A 15,679-nucleotide genomic window follows, 5' to 3' on the forward strand; every position below is an offset into this window, starting at 1 on the left:
GAAATTCGGTCATGACAATGACTCGATGAGCTTGGTAGTAGGGTCGTAGCTTTCTCGCGGAAACTACAAGGGCCAAAATGAGCTTCTCCAATTTTGGGTAGCGAGTCTCTGCATCGAGAAGGGCTTTTGACGTGTAGAATACCGGATGTTGGGCCCCCAGTTCTTCTCGGATGAGAGCTGAGCTGACGGCTGAGTTGGACACCGCCAGGTACACGAACAAGTCTTCACCAGGAACTGGCTTCGAGAGCAGGGGAGGTGAAGTGAGGTAAGTCTTCAAATTCTGGAAAGCTTCTTAGCACTCCTCGTCCCATTTATCTCTTTGCCCCTTCTTTAAAGCCTTGAAGAATGGTCTGCACTTGTCGGTGGATCTCGAGAGGAATCGGTTGAGGGCCGCTGCTCTGCCCGTCAGACTTTGTATTTCCTTTACTGTTGAAGGTGACTTCATCTCGAGAATGGCCTTGATTTGGCGTGGGTGTGCCTCGATACCTCGTTGAGTTACTAGGTATCCCAGGAATCGACCGGACGATACACCGAACGTGCACTTACTTAGATTCAACTTCATGCGATACTGGCGGAGCAGGCTGAACGCCTCAGTGAGGTTCTTGATGTGGTCTGCTCGCTTAGGGGCTTTGACCAGCATGTCATCCACGTAGACTTCCATGGTCTTGCCGATCTGCTCCTTGAAAATTTTATTCACGAGCCTTTGGTAGGTTGCTCCGGCGTTCTTCAGCCCAAAAGGCATGACCTTGTAGCAGTAGGTCCCTCTTTCTATGATGAAAGAGGTCTTCGCCTTGTCATCTTCGTACATTAGGATTTGATTATAGCCGGAGTAGGCGTCCATGAAGCTGAGCAGCTGATTGCCGGAAGTTGAATCCACGAGCTGATCAATTCTCGGCAATGGGAAGTTGTCTTTTGGGCAAGCTTTGTTGAGGTCGGTGTAGTCGACACAAACTCTCCATTTGCCCTTTTCCTGCTTTGCCACCAGTACAACGTTGGCCAGCCATTCTGAGTAGGAGACCTCTTCAATGAAGCCGGCAGCTAAAAGCTTATCGATCTCGGCTTCGATAATCGCAACTCACTCGGGAGCGAAGTTGCGTCTCTTCTGCACCACGGGTTTGCTGACAGGGTTGACATGGAGTCGGTGGCAGATGATGTTCGGGTCGATGTCAGGCATGTCAGATGGCGACCATGCGAACATGTCTTTGTTCTTTTGGAGGAAGGTGGTCAGCTCTACCTTCTCGTCTAGGCTTAGGCGCGAGCCGATCCGCGCTTTTTTGTCTGGCTGGTCAGGATCGAGGGGTACTAACTCAACGTCTTCCTCAGGCTTCCAACCTTGTTCAAGGGAGCCTTCCGGGCGGATTCCCTCGTCTCGATCCTTCTCGTTTGGATTCTGGCGCGAGCCGATCTGCGCTTCTTTGTCTGGCGGGCCAGGATTAGGGGGTACTAGTTCAACGTCATCCTCAAGCTTCCAACCATTTTCAGGGGAGTCTTCCGGGCGGATTCCCTCGCCTTGATCTTGGCTCCTTAATTGCTATTTTGAAGTAGCAACTCCCTTCCCATTCGGGCTTGCTTGTCTGCTGGGAGAGTTTCCTGCCACGTCAGTAGCCTGCATTACTGGTGTGAACTGCAGTTGTTTGCTCTTCTTGAGCCCTTGGGCTGTGCATCTCCTTGCCATGGCTTGATCACTGTTGATCTGCCCGATACCACCTCCAGGGATGGGGTAGCGGATCTTCTGGTGTAGAGCAGATGTGATGGCTTCGATCTTGCTGATCCATGGTCGGCCCAAAATCCCGTTGTAGGGAGAGACCTCGTCGATGACCATGAAGGTTTGCGAGTAGACCACTGGGGGTGAGTGGACGTCTAGGTCAATTGTCCCAACAGTGATTGAGGTGGCCCCATTGAAGCCGGTGAGTGATCTGGCAAGTTTGCTAATCTTGGGCTTCAATCCCATCTGTTGGATAACCGATAGTTGCAGGATATTGGCTGCGCTGCCCTCATCCACGTGAACTCGCTCGATCACAGCTTGTTCAATTTGGATGCAGATTACTAGGGCGTCATTGTGCGGCAGATCAAGCCCGATCAAGTCCTTCTTTTGAAAGCCGATGATGGGTGTATCTGCAATGACTGGTACGCCCGTTGTGACTTGGGAGACATAAGTCGCCTGCGCGATCTTTCTCTTACGCTCCTTGGTGGTCAGCCCGTACTCCTGGGAGTCAGCTAGAATGGTGTTGATCCGTATGACCTTTTGGAGAGGTTCCTTGGCAGCCGCATCACGATCCTCGATCTGCTGAATGGCCTTCTTTGCAACGAATTCTGTGCAATGGCTGTCTCTGACCAGCTCCTCAAGGTGCCTTTTCCAGGCGTTGCAGTTGTTTGTGTAATGACCGTGCTCCCCGTGGAATGCGCAGTATTTGTTGGTGTCCCTCATAGAGGGATCTCCCCTCATAGGTGGTGGTCTTCTCACCCACGGCTTGTTCTTCACTTGTGCCAGGATCTGGTGGATCGGGATAATGAACTCAGTGAAGGTTCCTGTTTCTGAGCCTCCCTCTTGGGGTCGCGATTTGCGCTTGTCTCGGGCTTAGTGCTCGAACTTGTTGCTTTTTTGGCTTGCCTGCTTTGTCGGGTGATCAGCTTGCTTGCCGGCTTTTTTTGCCGCAATACGATCGTCGTCCCAAAGTGCGTAGCGCTCTGCCATCGCGAAGACCTCTGCCAAGGTTTGGCTTGGAGTTATGGCCAGCTCACGGTATAGCTCATGTTCGGTTGGCAAGCCTTTCTTAAAAGCTGAGGATGCCACTTGGTCATTGCATCCTATGATGTTCGCCTTCTCAGCCTTAAACCGTCTGAGGTAGTCTCGAAGAGACTCATCTGGTTTCTTGTGCAGGTTGAACAAGTGGTCTGCATGCTTTCTGACCGTCTTGAAGGAGGTGTACTCCTTTGTGAAGATGAGGGCGAACTTCTTGAAGTTGCCTATCGACCCGGACGGTAGAGTGTGGAACCAGTCTTGAGCTACTCCTCTCAAAGTCATCGCGAACACTTTGCACATCAGGGCGTCGTCTGCCTTGTACAGGATCATGGCACTCTTAAAGTGCCTCAAATGGCTCTCAGGGTCGGAGTCTCCCTTAAACGGAGTGATGGATGGCGTTGTGAACCGTTTCGGCGGTGCAGCTCATTCCACCTCGTCCGTAAAGGGTGAGCAGTCGACTTGAGCAATTTCCTTGTGCAGGGCCTCATCCGTGCTTCCTTTAAGTTGGAGACTTTGGAGTCAGTCATTCACTAACTTCTCGACATCTTCTGCCCGCAGGGCTAGTGGTTCGGGTCGATGTCTTCGGTGTCTCGAGCGCCGCTGGTTAACTTCCTCCTCGGTTCCCAAGGGTCGATCCTCTTGGTTGTTCTGCCCGTGGGGCAGATTAGGAGATTGAGCTTGTGAGGAGTCCTCCACGGCTTGTTGCCGTGTGTTGGTCCTCGAGCGGGCTGGTGAGCGTCGATTGTTGCGCTCGTCACGTGATTGTTCACGAACTCGAGCTCTTTGTGAGCCCAGCCTGGATTGGTTACTTCCTTGTGGGCCCAAGCGGGCGTGGACATTGGATTGTGGGCCCAAGCGGGCATGGACATTGGACTGTGGGCCCAGCCTTTCGCGTACATTGGTCCTTGGACCTAACCTCGAACGGATCGTCGACCGGCTCAGAGTACGACTTGCAGATATCTGCGTCTCATCAGCACGATCTTGTTCTCTCCCCTGCCCGTTTGCCTGACTGGCTTAGGACCTCTCGAACTGCTCGCTGACATGCTCGTGCGTCCTCCTCTCCTCGTCACGGGATCCAAGGTTAGGGCCTTGGTTCAAGTTGATTTGCCTGAGTAGCTGGCCAATCAGGTTGTTCTGATCGTCGACTCTTTGTGTAAGTTGATCAACCCGTGAGTTAAGGTTCACCTGACCAGAGGTGTGCATTGGGCCCAATGGCACGTGGGCTAGGGCTCCATTAGACGCGTACACAGGTGCACACGTCAAGTGTGGTGGTAGAGGAGGGAGAGAAAGGATCTGCTCCAAGGCTGGGGAGGCACCAAAGTAGCCGTAGGGCTGTGCAGCAAGTCCGGCAGTTGAGTGGTGTGGCTGCTACTGTGTTCCGACACCAGGCGGGCGCGGCAGAGCAGCTCCAGCCGCTGGCACTTGCAGTTGCAAGGCTGTGCAGGTCACAGGACCACGTGGTGGCTGTTCTGCAATTCCAGCAGCTGTCTGCGGCGGCTGTTCTGCAATTCCGGCAGTTGGAGGTGGCTGCGAAGCGCTTGGAGGCGGACGCAAGGCGTTGGTAGCCACGATACCGTGAGGTTGCAGAGAGGCTTCCACCACGAAACCATGAGACGGGCCCGTCGTGGTGGTGTTACTCTTCGAACGTCTTATATCGACCATGGTTGATTGAAAAAAGTTGTGGAAAATGAATTTGGAGCACGCTTTGAGTATAATTTCGCGCTCTCAATGAAAGCACCAATTTGTGGGAGCAAATTTCCTCCCACGGGAATATTCGCCTAAAGATTCCTTCGTCTTCTCCGCACCTCTCTCTCCCTGCAAAACAGATCGGAGTAAAAGGACCACACCCGGGGGGTGTTGGCCAAAGGCCCTCCGATGCCTAAGTTAGGATGGGTGTTTCAAGGAAAACCGGGTGGCCAGAGCCGTGTGTGGAGGCCGGAGCCTTGTGTGAGAGAGAGAGAAAGAAGATGGTGGCTAGGGTTTGTGAAGGATAATTTCTGCAGAGTTTCAGTAGGAATTTAGACGTACCTTAACCCTTGTGTGTAGCTAGGTATTTATAGGAGCCTCGGAGGCTAGGATTTCAGAGGAATAATTTTGTAGATGTAAAGGAATTATTCCTCCCCGATTAGGTGAGATTTGATTAATTAGGGATTTGATTTATCTGATTTAAATCAAATCCCTAATTAGGGTAGGAATCAAATCAATCCCCATTTTAATTAGGTAATTACCAATTAAATTGAGTAACTCTCAATTAGGTCAAATAATCCCCAAATGGAAGGAATTATTTGACCTAGGGTGATTTAATTCGGTTCCCACAATCGGCCTCATCAATTTGCCTGGGAGAAAAAGGAACTTGCAAACCGATACCCAATTCAATAAACCAAAGTTATAGCCAATCACAAATGGCTCAGACTCCATGAACAACTTCGACTCAAACTTGGGTTTTGGGGGTTAAACTTTTCTGGGTATCATGATAGTTTGTGGATTTGGTGACAAAAAATTCATTATTTTTCAATTATTTTTCTGGGGCGTATTTTTTGTGGGTTTTAGCTTGGTTTCATGGCCTTATCCATGTCTGGTGTCTCAAATCAAAAGCACGTCAACCAAAGACATGAGTTCTTCTGCAACACAAATTCAAACCTAAGTCCTGCAAATTGGTCTTACCTTGTACAAAATCACCTCTCTCAAGGATCACCTAGACAAGCGCTTCTGGTTTACACCCGAGTTCGGCATCAAGGAATCTACATTGTAGGCCTACTCCCTTTGATTCTCAAGGCTTGTGCTTCTCTTTCCTCCATAAATCATGGGAAGGCATTGCACGCAGAGTCTATCAAGTCTGGTATGAATTGTGATGTGTTGGTTGGTACCTCGTTAGTTGACATGTATGCGAAATGCGGGGATGTTTTTGAGTCCCGGAAAGTGTTTGATTATATGCCTGAGAGAAATGTGGTGGCTTGGAATGCAATAATTGGAGGGTACTTGAGAAGTGGGGATACAGCGTCTGCAGTTTTCTTGTTTGAGAAAATGTCAATGCGGACATCTGTGACTTGGGTTGAGATGATCGCTGGGTTTGCGCGAAGTGGGGACACGGTGACTGCTAGGCGGTTCTTTGATCAGGTTCCACCTGAGTTGAAGAACGTGGTTACGTGGACTGTGATGGTTGAGGGGTACTGTAGCAATGGGGAGATGGGGGCAGCAAGGGAAGTTTTTGAGGCAATGCCACAGCGCAATTTCTTTGTGTGGTCATCAATGATTTCCGGGTATTGCAAGAAAGGTGATGTTAGGGAGGCCAAGTTCATCTTTGATAGAATCCCAGTCCGGAACTTAGTGAACTGGAATTCTTTGATATCCGGGTATGCACAAAATGGGTTTTCAGAGGAGGCTTTGAAAGCATTTGGGAAGATGCAAGCTGAAGGCTTTGAGCCAGATGAAGTTACTGTTGTGAGCGTTTTATCAGCATGTGCTCAGTCTGGGCAATTAGATGTTGGCAAGAATATACACAACATGTTAGGTCATAAAAGGATAAAGCTTAGTCAGATTGTTCTGAATGCACTTGTAGACATGTATGCAAAATGTGGCGATTTGGTCAACGCCAGGTTGATCTTTGAGGGGATGACTGAGAGGAACAGTGTCTGTTGGAATGCTATGATTTCAGGTCTGGCCATTCATGGACAGTGCAAGGAGGCGCTTGAACTATTTCACATAATGGAAGATTCAAATGAAAGGCCTGATGACATAACCTTTATTTCTGTTCTGTCGGCTTGTGCGCATGGAGGTTTAGTGGATGAAGGCATAGAAACTTTCTCCAAGATGGAGAAATATGGTTTGGCAGCAGGGATTAAGCATTATGGATGCCTGGTTGACCTTTTGGGACGGGCAGGAAGATTAAGAGAGGCTTATGCTTTAATCAAGAGAATGCCAATCAAACCCAATGGCATGGTTTGGGGGGCTATGCTGGGGGCTTGCCGGATTTATATGGATATGGAGATGACTGAACAGGTAGTAAAGGATATTAGCACCCTAGATTCAAATATTGGGTCGGGTGATCATTTCCATTATGTGCTTCTGTCAAATATTTATGCTGCTTCCGATAGATGGGAGACGGCTGAAAGGATGAGGATTGCCATGGTAAATGAAGGCTTTCAAAAGACACCTGCTCACAGTGCATTTGTGGCCAGCGGCACATAGCATGTCTTTCGTGTGCCTCTTCTTGGTAAATCATTGCTCTGTGGCAGATCATGACCACTAAGCAATTACCAAAATTGATTCAAATCATAAGCGCAACTCAAACATACAAATTGTGCAGTGGCTTAAGACGAGGATTTTGCATGATGGTAGCTCCCGTCCCATTAGTTCATGTCAAGAGTAGAGTTTGACTGAGTTTAATTTTGGTGTTAAAACAAGATGCTTCATTCCAATGAAATTAGGCACCAGTTGCTCAAACAACCTGATATAATGTGCAAAGAATTGATTTGCATCAGAATGTCTGGCTCAACCATTGTCAAAAACAAAAGTGGAGTCGTCAAATCTTGGATTGTTTAGGCATTGAATAAAAACTGGAGTAGCATCAGCTTCTGGATACTTCTGAACATGAAATCACTGCAAGGGTTCTTAAAAATCCTTTAGCAAAATGTATTTTGCACATTCAACACAATTGTGCTGGTTTTCAGTTACAAAGAACTCGTTTTTGCTGCACAGACTTTCATTCTTTTCCCCTTGTGTATATTACAAGTATGAAAATCAAAATGGAGAACTTTATCTTTATGCTACCTCAGGTGACAAAAAAATCTCAGTTAGACGACACGAAAGGAGTTGGCTATTTTTTTCAAATCCTTGTAATGCCTCTTCCACTGAAGACCTACAAAATACAAACCAAGTATACAGTTAATTTTGTCTTCAGTTATGGCTATTGAATAAAAAAAATTCATAGTAAAAAGCATGCCAAAAGAGTATACGTATCCTTACCACTTCCGGTCACATTAAACAAGTACAGGCGATTCCCAGCTGCAGTTGCTGTGATCAGAGCATGAGGCGGCTCCAACTCATACTGGTAATATGTTCTTCCAGAGTCTCGTACAACATTTATGCTCATAACCTTCCCTTCAACGTTCTCCCCAATAACTTCCGGTCCAAATGCATTGATCACTGTCTCTGGACGTCCAATTTTTTCAATTGTGGCATCTCCATCAAGATCTGGGCATAACAAGCAGAGTTTAAAAATCAATATCTAGAGACTGACTTCGGGACATGCATCCAAGGGCACTTCCCCAATTGCAGAAAGAAAAGAGAAAAACTAGATTGTATCAAAACTCACTATCTGCAAATCTCAGGACAGGGGCAACAATGACAGAGAGGCGCCCCTCCTTGGAGCTACCGAATCTCAAATCGATCTCTGTACCACCTAGATCTGCTATTGATACAGGAACCTGTTGCATGGTAAAGCAGACAGATAAGTAAACTTGAGGCAGTTTTCAGACAGAAGGTAAAGCATGTGCAAACTTAAGCTCATGTTTAAATCTTTCATTTTGTTTAGCAATACAAGTATCATGTACCAATTTAAGCTCCCAAGTTTGATGGATTAGATTGCTACCTCTTCCCAATCTTGAGGAACTGAAAAGAGATAAGGGATGATAGGGCTCCAACCAACGCCATGACCTCCAGACTTCTCATCTGGTCTGCGGTATGTCCTCCATCCTGTCTAAGCATATACTTCTCAGTGAATGAGACCAATATACTTGAAAACAAAAACAGAGAAAAGCAACTGTAATTTGCAGGACCCTTTTTTTTTCAGCCCTGTAAACTGTTCAGTTTTTGAAAGGGCAGTCTATGCATGATTTTTAGCTCATTGTGGGCTCTGCATATTATAATTATGATGTCCAAATTTATGCAATATGCACATAACACAATGCCATATTACAACTAGAAAGAATGTTAGAATTAGAAGAGGGTAAATCTTATAATCTCTTTTTTTTTTCCTTTTTTTAATGATATTTGAACTCTTGTTTGTTGCTATCAGAAGTGTAAGATGAAGGATACCAACCTTGTTCATCCGGTTCAGACAGACCGGGAATCCTGCCTGCTAGAAGACCTTGTTTTACCACTGCCAAGCCTTCCCTTGGAAAACCCAATACTGCAGAAGAAAACAAAGAAACTCCAGCAGACAGCAGCACTGATCTTCTCTTCAAAATCCCAGAAAAGTTCTCAGCTTCTTCATCAACCAAACCATTCTCTGCTTTTGTCCTACAAGTTCCATGTTCCAATGAAGATTGAACAACCAAACTCTGGGAAGGGACTGCTTGCGGCTGATAAGTCCAGCAAAAGCTGCCACTGGTAAGTAAAGCTGTTCTCATTTCCTCAACCACTTCAGAAATTGAAGAGAAGTGAGATACTTTTAGACTACCTGTAATTTTTTAGTCTGTGTTCAGAAAATTTAAGACCCAATGAGAGAATGTTGTAGAAGTTGAGGTTCTCAGTTGCTTCTGGATTTTTGTAGTATTTGTGGTGCAGAAATCCCAGCGATTTTTTCCTAATCGTTTTAAGACTGACACGTGGCATTCTATATCACTTGTGTTGTTATTTATCTCTTTTGCGCTTCCTTTTACTTCTGGTCATTAACTTTATGTCTCCAAGTTGAAATTAGATTGAGTAGTTGATCCCTCACTTACGCAAGAAAGTTACTAGTTTTACAAGCGTTAAATATTGGGAGTTTCACTAAAACACCCAAAATGGGGCTGAAATTATAAAAAAACCCAACATCCAAAACACTTTATAAACACACCCAAAATCCATCATTACACACACTCAAAATCCATTTATAAACACACCCAAAAAATATACAATTGTTGATTTTGGGTGTGTTTCTATGTTTAAATAGTGTGTGGGTTTTTTTATAAATACATGTCAAGGATTGGGTTTATTTATAATAATTTATTAAATATTTCTAACACTCTTATCAATAAAATACTAATAAATAAATAAAATAAACAAATTTCCAACACTCAAGTAATATTGAGAAGACAAATGTCATAAGCATTTTTTAATGACGAAAAGCCTTTTTTTTTTTTTTTAGGTCAAAAGGGTAATTCCAACTTAGATCTCTTTCAATATTGAGAAGCTAGTGACATTTTAAGATAAGATTGGTAAGTTGATCCATGCGATCCTATATTTTCGAATAGTAATTTTTTTTTTCTAAATAAAAATGACGTTAGAGGAGGGGGAATTGAACTAAGACCTGGTGGAGGAATAAATGTTGTTAACTACAAGCCCTCTAATTTTTCAATTCATCCCCTTCTTTTTTAATAGACTTTTTATTTTAATGAATTCTCTATTAAAAAGTTGAAATGCACCAAGAGCCACTTGATATATCTTTCTTTTTTTAACTTGTAAACAGACACTTGACTGAAGAACCATAATTGATTACCACAAGGTCAAATTTTCAGATACCTCTCTGAATTTCAAGAATGCATGCATACGCGTTTGTCGCTTGAACCATAAGCTAAGATCAGTCACTTGACTACATTGATTTCCTACTTTAATCATATAATCACCTAATCCTTTCCTTCAAATTAATTCAGAAATAATTAAGTACAAAAATGATTTTTCTTAATTTTTCTATAAAGGTAGTGTTCTTATTTTCCGGGGAAGTAACTGTAATAAACTCAAAAATAATATTTGGTTTTATTATTTTTGTGGAAAATCTTATTAAGTTATGTGACTATGTTGGGAGTTTTATGGATTTCAGAAACTTCATCTTAACCCGGAGGTTAGAGAGCTCGTCGGAGAGGTGATTTCCGGCGGCTGCTGCGATAGTGTACGGTGGAGGTGATTGACACCACCCACCCAGATCGAAAGCTTGATATCTCGTGAGTATAGCCCAAGAAGAATCGGGGCCATCGGAGGTGCGGTGAAGGCACGCTGACGCCATGAATTTGGTTCGTCATTAGTGAAGTCAACAACTTCAACCGGCAGTTTGAGCCACTTACACTTCGAATCGGACCTTGAGGTAAGAATTAAAGTTGTTCTACTCAGTATTACTAACATTTTGGCGTAGGTCTTGACCGTCGATTCTAGGGTTGGTCCGTCGCCATAATAGTACCCCGAACCACCACCGGAGGTGGCGGCTCGTGGTGGGGATTCTGAGTTAGGGGTTTAGAGACAGATTGTAGTCCTGGAGTTACTGAGCATGTAGTATGTTTAAAGTGTTGAGATTACGTCGTTTGGTCGATGATCAGAGCCTCACAAATCTGGATCTTTGATCGGAGATGATCGGACCGTTGGATTGTGTCCAATTTTAGTTATGTTGTAGCTGGTGTTGTCAGGAGTCTGTAGGTTCAGACAGATTGATTATCGGAAGTCCCGATCTGAAGTTATTATGTTTCAAAGTTAAGGCTAGAGATCGTCATTCGATCGCGCGATCTAGAATGATTCGACTGTTGGATCGGGCCCAAATTGTCGCAGGGTGATGTCGGGACTATTTAGAGTCCATTGGTGCGATCGAATTTGGAATCTGAGGTTGTGGGCCCAAGGCGAATTTTTGGGGTGTCGGTTAGACATGTGGGACCCACAGGACCCAAATAGTGACCTTTTGGACAATGGGTGTCATTGGTCATGATTCAACGCCGATAGCATGTACGTCACAGTTTTGAAGTTGATTGGACGAGATTTGATTGCTTTGGATCCTCGGTTGGTCCAAAGGGCGTTTTCTTCATTATATGAAAAATCTTGGATTTTGGAGTTTTGTGCTAAGTTGAGTTATGTACTTTGCTTAGGTACTGTTGGAGTTTGAGTTGCTCGTTGAGGTTTGAGATTGAGGATTCGTTAAGTTGTTGAAAACGCAGCTTGGACGAGAAGTGAGTAAAATCATCCTAATCATGAGTAAAATCACGAATTATTATATCTATTATAATGTGACCTTGGATAATGTTAATGGCTATAATTAACATGTTGTCTGTGATTTTATAAAATGTTTTAATTGATTTAAAACACATGAACTTGTTCATCAACGATTCATGAGGTAAGTGAAACCTATTTTGTTTTGAATTGATTCTTTTATTGGAGATTTTGGTGTTGAACCATATAACATATGTTGTGGATGTATGGAGGAAATTCATTCGTGAATAACCACATAAATATATATTGTTGTGATTGGTGTATTTGGCGATAAAACAATGTTTAATGTGAACCGACATTTTATATTATTTTGGTGTTGGTGTTGGTGTTTTGGTGTTGGTGTTTTGATGTTGATGGATTTATGTGAGAATACCTTGAATCCCTTTTGAGTTTGTCAAGTGGGCATTCTCGTGGCAAATAATGAGGGATAAATTACCCTGGGAGCAAGACCCAAGAATAGTTAGAGCTCTAGTCTGGCGCCATCTAGTACTCATGACTGGAGTGTAATCATGAGTGAACACTACTTTGGAGGTTTGTATTGTCATAGATTAGAGGTTCATAGTATTCTCTCTTCTATCTGTCAAATATTTGACGTGTGAAAACTACTTTGAAATAAAAGAGTTTTGGTGTGGTCACAAGTGGTGATCGAAATAGTTCTTTAAATAAAATAAAAGAATTGTGGTTGTGATGATATTGGTGATTATGATTACCTTGGTTATACAAGGATTGTGATATGCTAATGAAAGTGCATGTCTTTGTATATTATGTGTAAATTGACATATTATACTCTGGAAGTGGTTTACTCATACAAGCTTTAGAAAGCTTACCGGGTTGTTCTGTGGTGAACCCGGTGCACTATTCGATGGTGTAAGGGAAAATCTTGCAGGTGGTAGAGACCGTGAGCATGAGAATTAAGGCGAGGAGCAGGAGGCCTGTTGGTGGTTCCACATAGTGCAAAGTGTAATGTGAGAGTGTTGGTGAGTGTTAGACTTCCGCTGTGTGAAATGAGTTTTGAGGAGCAGATTTTGTAATATGATGATTGTTCATTTTATTATGTATGTAACATCCTGACCCAAAATAAAAGGAATAGTAAATTAATTAATTTCAAGCATTATGAATTTACAATTTTGCCCTCAGAGTTGGGTTAATATGGTCATTTTTAATCATGGAGGATTTCGGGGCAGTGGCTGGCACCTTTACGTAGGTCATACTGAGACGAGTCCATAGACATGCGGTAGGCTTGAATCGGAGTCGTAACGAGAAAGTTACGAGCAAAACATCACCAGTGGCATAATCGTAAAAAAGTTGAAACAGGTTTTTAATTAAAAATCAGAAAACCCTCCCATTTCTCTCTCGCTCCCCTCTGTGCGCTCGACCCCCCCCCCCCTCCCCCCCACCGGCACTGTTCATCCGAACGGATTTTGAGCCAGCGCCGTCACGTCCGGCCACCACCTAGGCCGGGACCGGTCCCAAATTGACCGGGCCACCTCCCTCTTCCCATCCCGACCAACCTCAGCCGCTGGAACCACCGAGGCTGGCCGGAAATTGAAGAAATCCGGGCTGTTTTGGACAGTTTTGGACAAATTTTTGGGAAGCTCGTTCGGGTGTTTCCGAATGTCAAATTTTGTGATCCAGGTATGCTTTTCTATCCTCTCGACATGATCTAGCTACTGGTTGTCTTAATCTGGAGAAATTTCTACGTTTTGGTAGTTAAATAAGCGATTGAAAATCTGCCAGTTTTGGGCCTCCGATCCGGCCATTTTTCGAGGTAGGTCCAGGAACAAAAGTGACTCCAAATGAGGTTTTACACCTAGGGTAGGAAGGTTGGCCTGCGGTTTGGAGTTTTTCCGGCCTCCGAAATTTTATATAAACACCCATGTGCTGCCAGCGCGTGGGCAGGGTAGTGGGGCCACTCTCTGTCCGAGAATGTTCCATGTGTCCTCACGAGCGCGTAGGAACTTACGGATTTTGATTTGGACAACGTTTGAACCCTGAACGAATCTCGCATATTGTGCGATTTCCAGGTTCTATACGTTAGAACCTTTGGATCGCTTTCAATTTAATATATATTGTTCTTGGCATTCCTAGGATCGTGTAGGATTCAACATATCGCGAATCGGAGCTCCGGATGTTCCGATTCAATAACTTAAAGTTTGTAGTTTACGATAACCGTTCGATCGTGCGATCGCGAGCGAACCGACTGGCCGATCTGAACCAAACTTGTAGGACGTATTTCCTAAACCTTGTGGAACCCATAGGAACGTTCGGATCGTAAAACCAAAGTCGTGGGCCCCGCGGGCCTAAAAACTCCAAACTGTCGGCCAACCTTCCTACCCTAGGTGTAAAACCTCATTTGGAGTCACTTTTGTTATTGGACCTACCTCGAAAAATAGCCGGAAGTGGCCGGATCGGAGGCCGAAAACTGGCAGATTTTCAATCACTTATTTAACTACCAAAACGCAGAAATTTCTCCTAATTAACACAACCAGCAGCTAGATCATGTCGAGAAGATAGAAATGCATACCTGGTGTTGAGGCCCAAAAATCCAGGGGTTAGGCCCAAGCTTATTGTCAGCCCGGTGCAAATAATTAATTACAAAAGAAACTCGACCGGGGCATAATAGGGAATTGTAGGACACCTACACGAGCCACGGGTCACACATCACGCCAAGCAAGCATGCCAAAAACGCAACGGCTATATAAGTTCACGCTCATGAACCTATCCGGTGTTATTTAATTCGAGCTCGGCTTATTATAGCATAATTAAACTCAAGCACAAGCACAACGAATAAACATGCGATGCCATCACGCCATGCTACAAGCTCAAGTGGGCCCAAGCCACGTAATCACCCGGGGCTTGCTGAGAAGGTTGTGGCATGGATGGGTACGGGCACTCACAGGGCCCATTGAGGGAACGAGGGATGGAAGCTTTAGGCTACTTAGGAGTACTAAAACTCAGGCCCATTCCTCGGGCCCAAATACATGGGTTAGCATGAGAGAGAGAAGAATGGGGTCCAAAGCCTTAGGAGAACATCCCATAGGCTGCTGTAGCATTTAGGGAAGTCCATGATAGTTAGAATGCCCAAGAACGAGCAAAACCACTTCCAGCAGCTGGACGAAAGCGTGCGGGCCGCTGGAAGGGAAAACACCAATAACCTCAAAACTGTACTCGAAGCCCAGCCCAGCGTCTCTTAGAAAATCCAAACATCGAGCTCCACCCATACCAGAGCTCCCATGTGGTCAACCCAAAATCACAGCAAGGACCATAGGAAATCCATAAGTGTAGGAGAAATACCCAGTGGACAAACAACTTCCTCTGTTCTCAGTTTTCCTTTGTAAGCTCTGATTTGAAAACCAAGGGAGAAAGCAGGTGGCGCCTTACCCCCATGGAGAGGCTCAGCCGCACAAAGCCTTGGAACCACAAGAAGCCATTGATTCAGGCGCTCTGGTCAATGATTTTGCACAAGAAAGGGAGTAATCGGAGAAAGGGAAAGAAAAGGTAGGAATGGATGATCGACGAAATTAGGATCCCAAACGCCTATAAAACAGAGCTTCTTCTACCCAGCAACACACACCATTCCAGAGCAAGACCAAGCTTTGTCAAGCGAACTGGAATTTTCCCATCTTCTACTCCCAACGTTTCTCTCTGTTCTAAGATAGAAGCCATCCTAATTCTCCCCTCTCCCACTCTAAAACCTGTTTCTCTCCAAGAAATTCATGCTTTGATCTCTCTCTCTCTCTCTCTCTCTCTCTCTCTCAAATTGCTAAACCTGTGAAAGTTCAGCTCCCATGCCACATGCTCCTCATGCCAAGTCATTAACAAATTTCATGCGTTCCTTTGGGTGTTGGTGAAAAGAACCCGAACGTATTTTTCTAAGGCTTCAACAAGTCTTTTAAAAATTCTTTCGGGAGTCTGGTTCTTGAACTCAGGCTTCAGGAGGATCTTTTTGTTCGCTTTCTTCTCACAGTAACCCAAGCCCATTCGTTAGGCTGCTGGAACAAAAAGACCCCCACACCTGGATCGCAAAATTTTGCCTTCAAAAACAGC

The 15,679-nt window shown here is 44.8% G+C and overlaps 3 protein-coding genes across 3 annotated transcripts; 1 reads left to right on the forward strand and 2 right to left on the reverse strand.

Annotated features, from left to right (window-relative positions):
- Positions 1-1,531: 1,531 nt before the first annotated feature.
- Positions 1,532-3,025, reverse strand: LOC110749883 (uncharacterized). The gene is made up of 2 exons (XM_021950085.2): positions 2,612-3,025; positions 1,532-2,494 (listed from the first exon to the last, which is right to left on the reverse strand). The coding sequence occupies exons 1-2, from the start codon at positions 3,023-3,025 to the stop codon at positions 1,532-1,534; spliced, it is 1,377 nt and encodes a 458-aa protein (XP_021805777.2).
- A 2,031-nt stretch (positions 3,026-5,056) lies between these two features.
- LOC110749794 (Pentatricopeptide repeat (PPR-like) superfamily protein) lies at positions 5,057-7,256 on the forward strand. Its single transcript, XM_021949978.2, has one exon. It carries the CDS (start codon positions 5,303-5,305, stop codon positions 6,929-6,931), a length of 1,629 nt encoding a protein of 542 aa, XP_021805670.1. The 5' UTR covers positions 5,057-5,302; the 3' UTR covers positions 6,932-7,256.
- A 32-nt stretch (positions 7,257-7,288) lies between these two features.
- On the reverse strand, positions 7,289-9,201 carry LOC110749795 (thylakoid lumenal protein (Mog1/PsbP/DUF1795-like photosystem II reaction center PsbP family protein)). Its single transcript, XM_021949979.2, has 5 exons — positions 8,784-9,201; positions 8,334-8,437; positions 8,058-8,169; positions 7,709-7,936; positions 7,289-7,601 (listed from the first exon to the last, which is right to left on the reverse strand). The coding sequence occupies exons 1-5, from the start codon at positions 9,091-9,093 to the stop codon at positions 7,537-7,539; spliced, it is 819 nt and encodes a 272-aa protein (XP_021805671.1). The 5' UTR covers positions 9,094-9,201; the 3' UTR covers positions 7,289-7,536.
- Positions 9,202-15,679: the final 6,478 nt, after the last annotated feature.

The sequence above is a fragment of the Prunus avium genome, chromosome 8 (genome assembly GCF_965620075.1).
Source record: "Prunus avium chromosome 8, drPruAviu1.hap1.1, whole genome shotgun sequence".
Classification (NCBI taxonomy): domain Eukaryota; kingdom Viridiplantae; phylum Streptophyta; class Magnoliopsida; order Rosales; family Rosaceae; genus Prunus; species Prunus avium.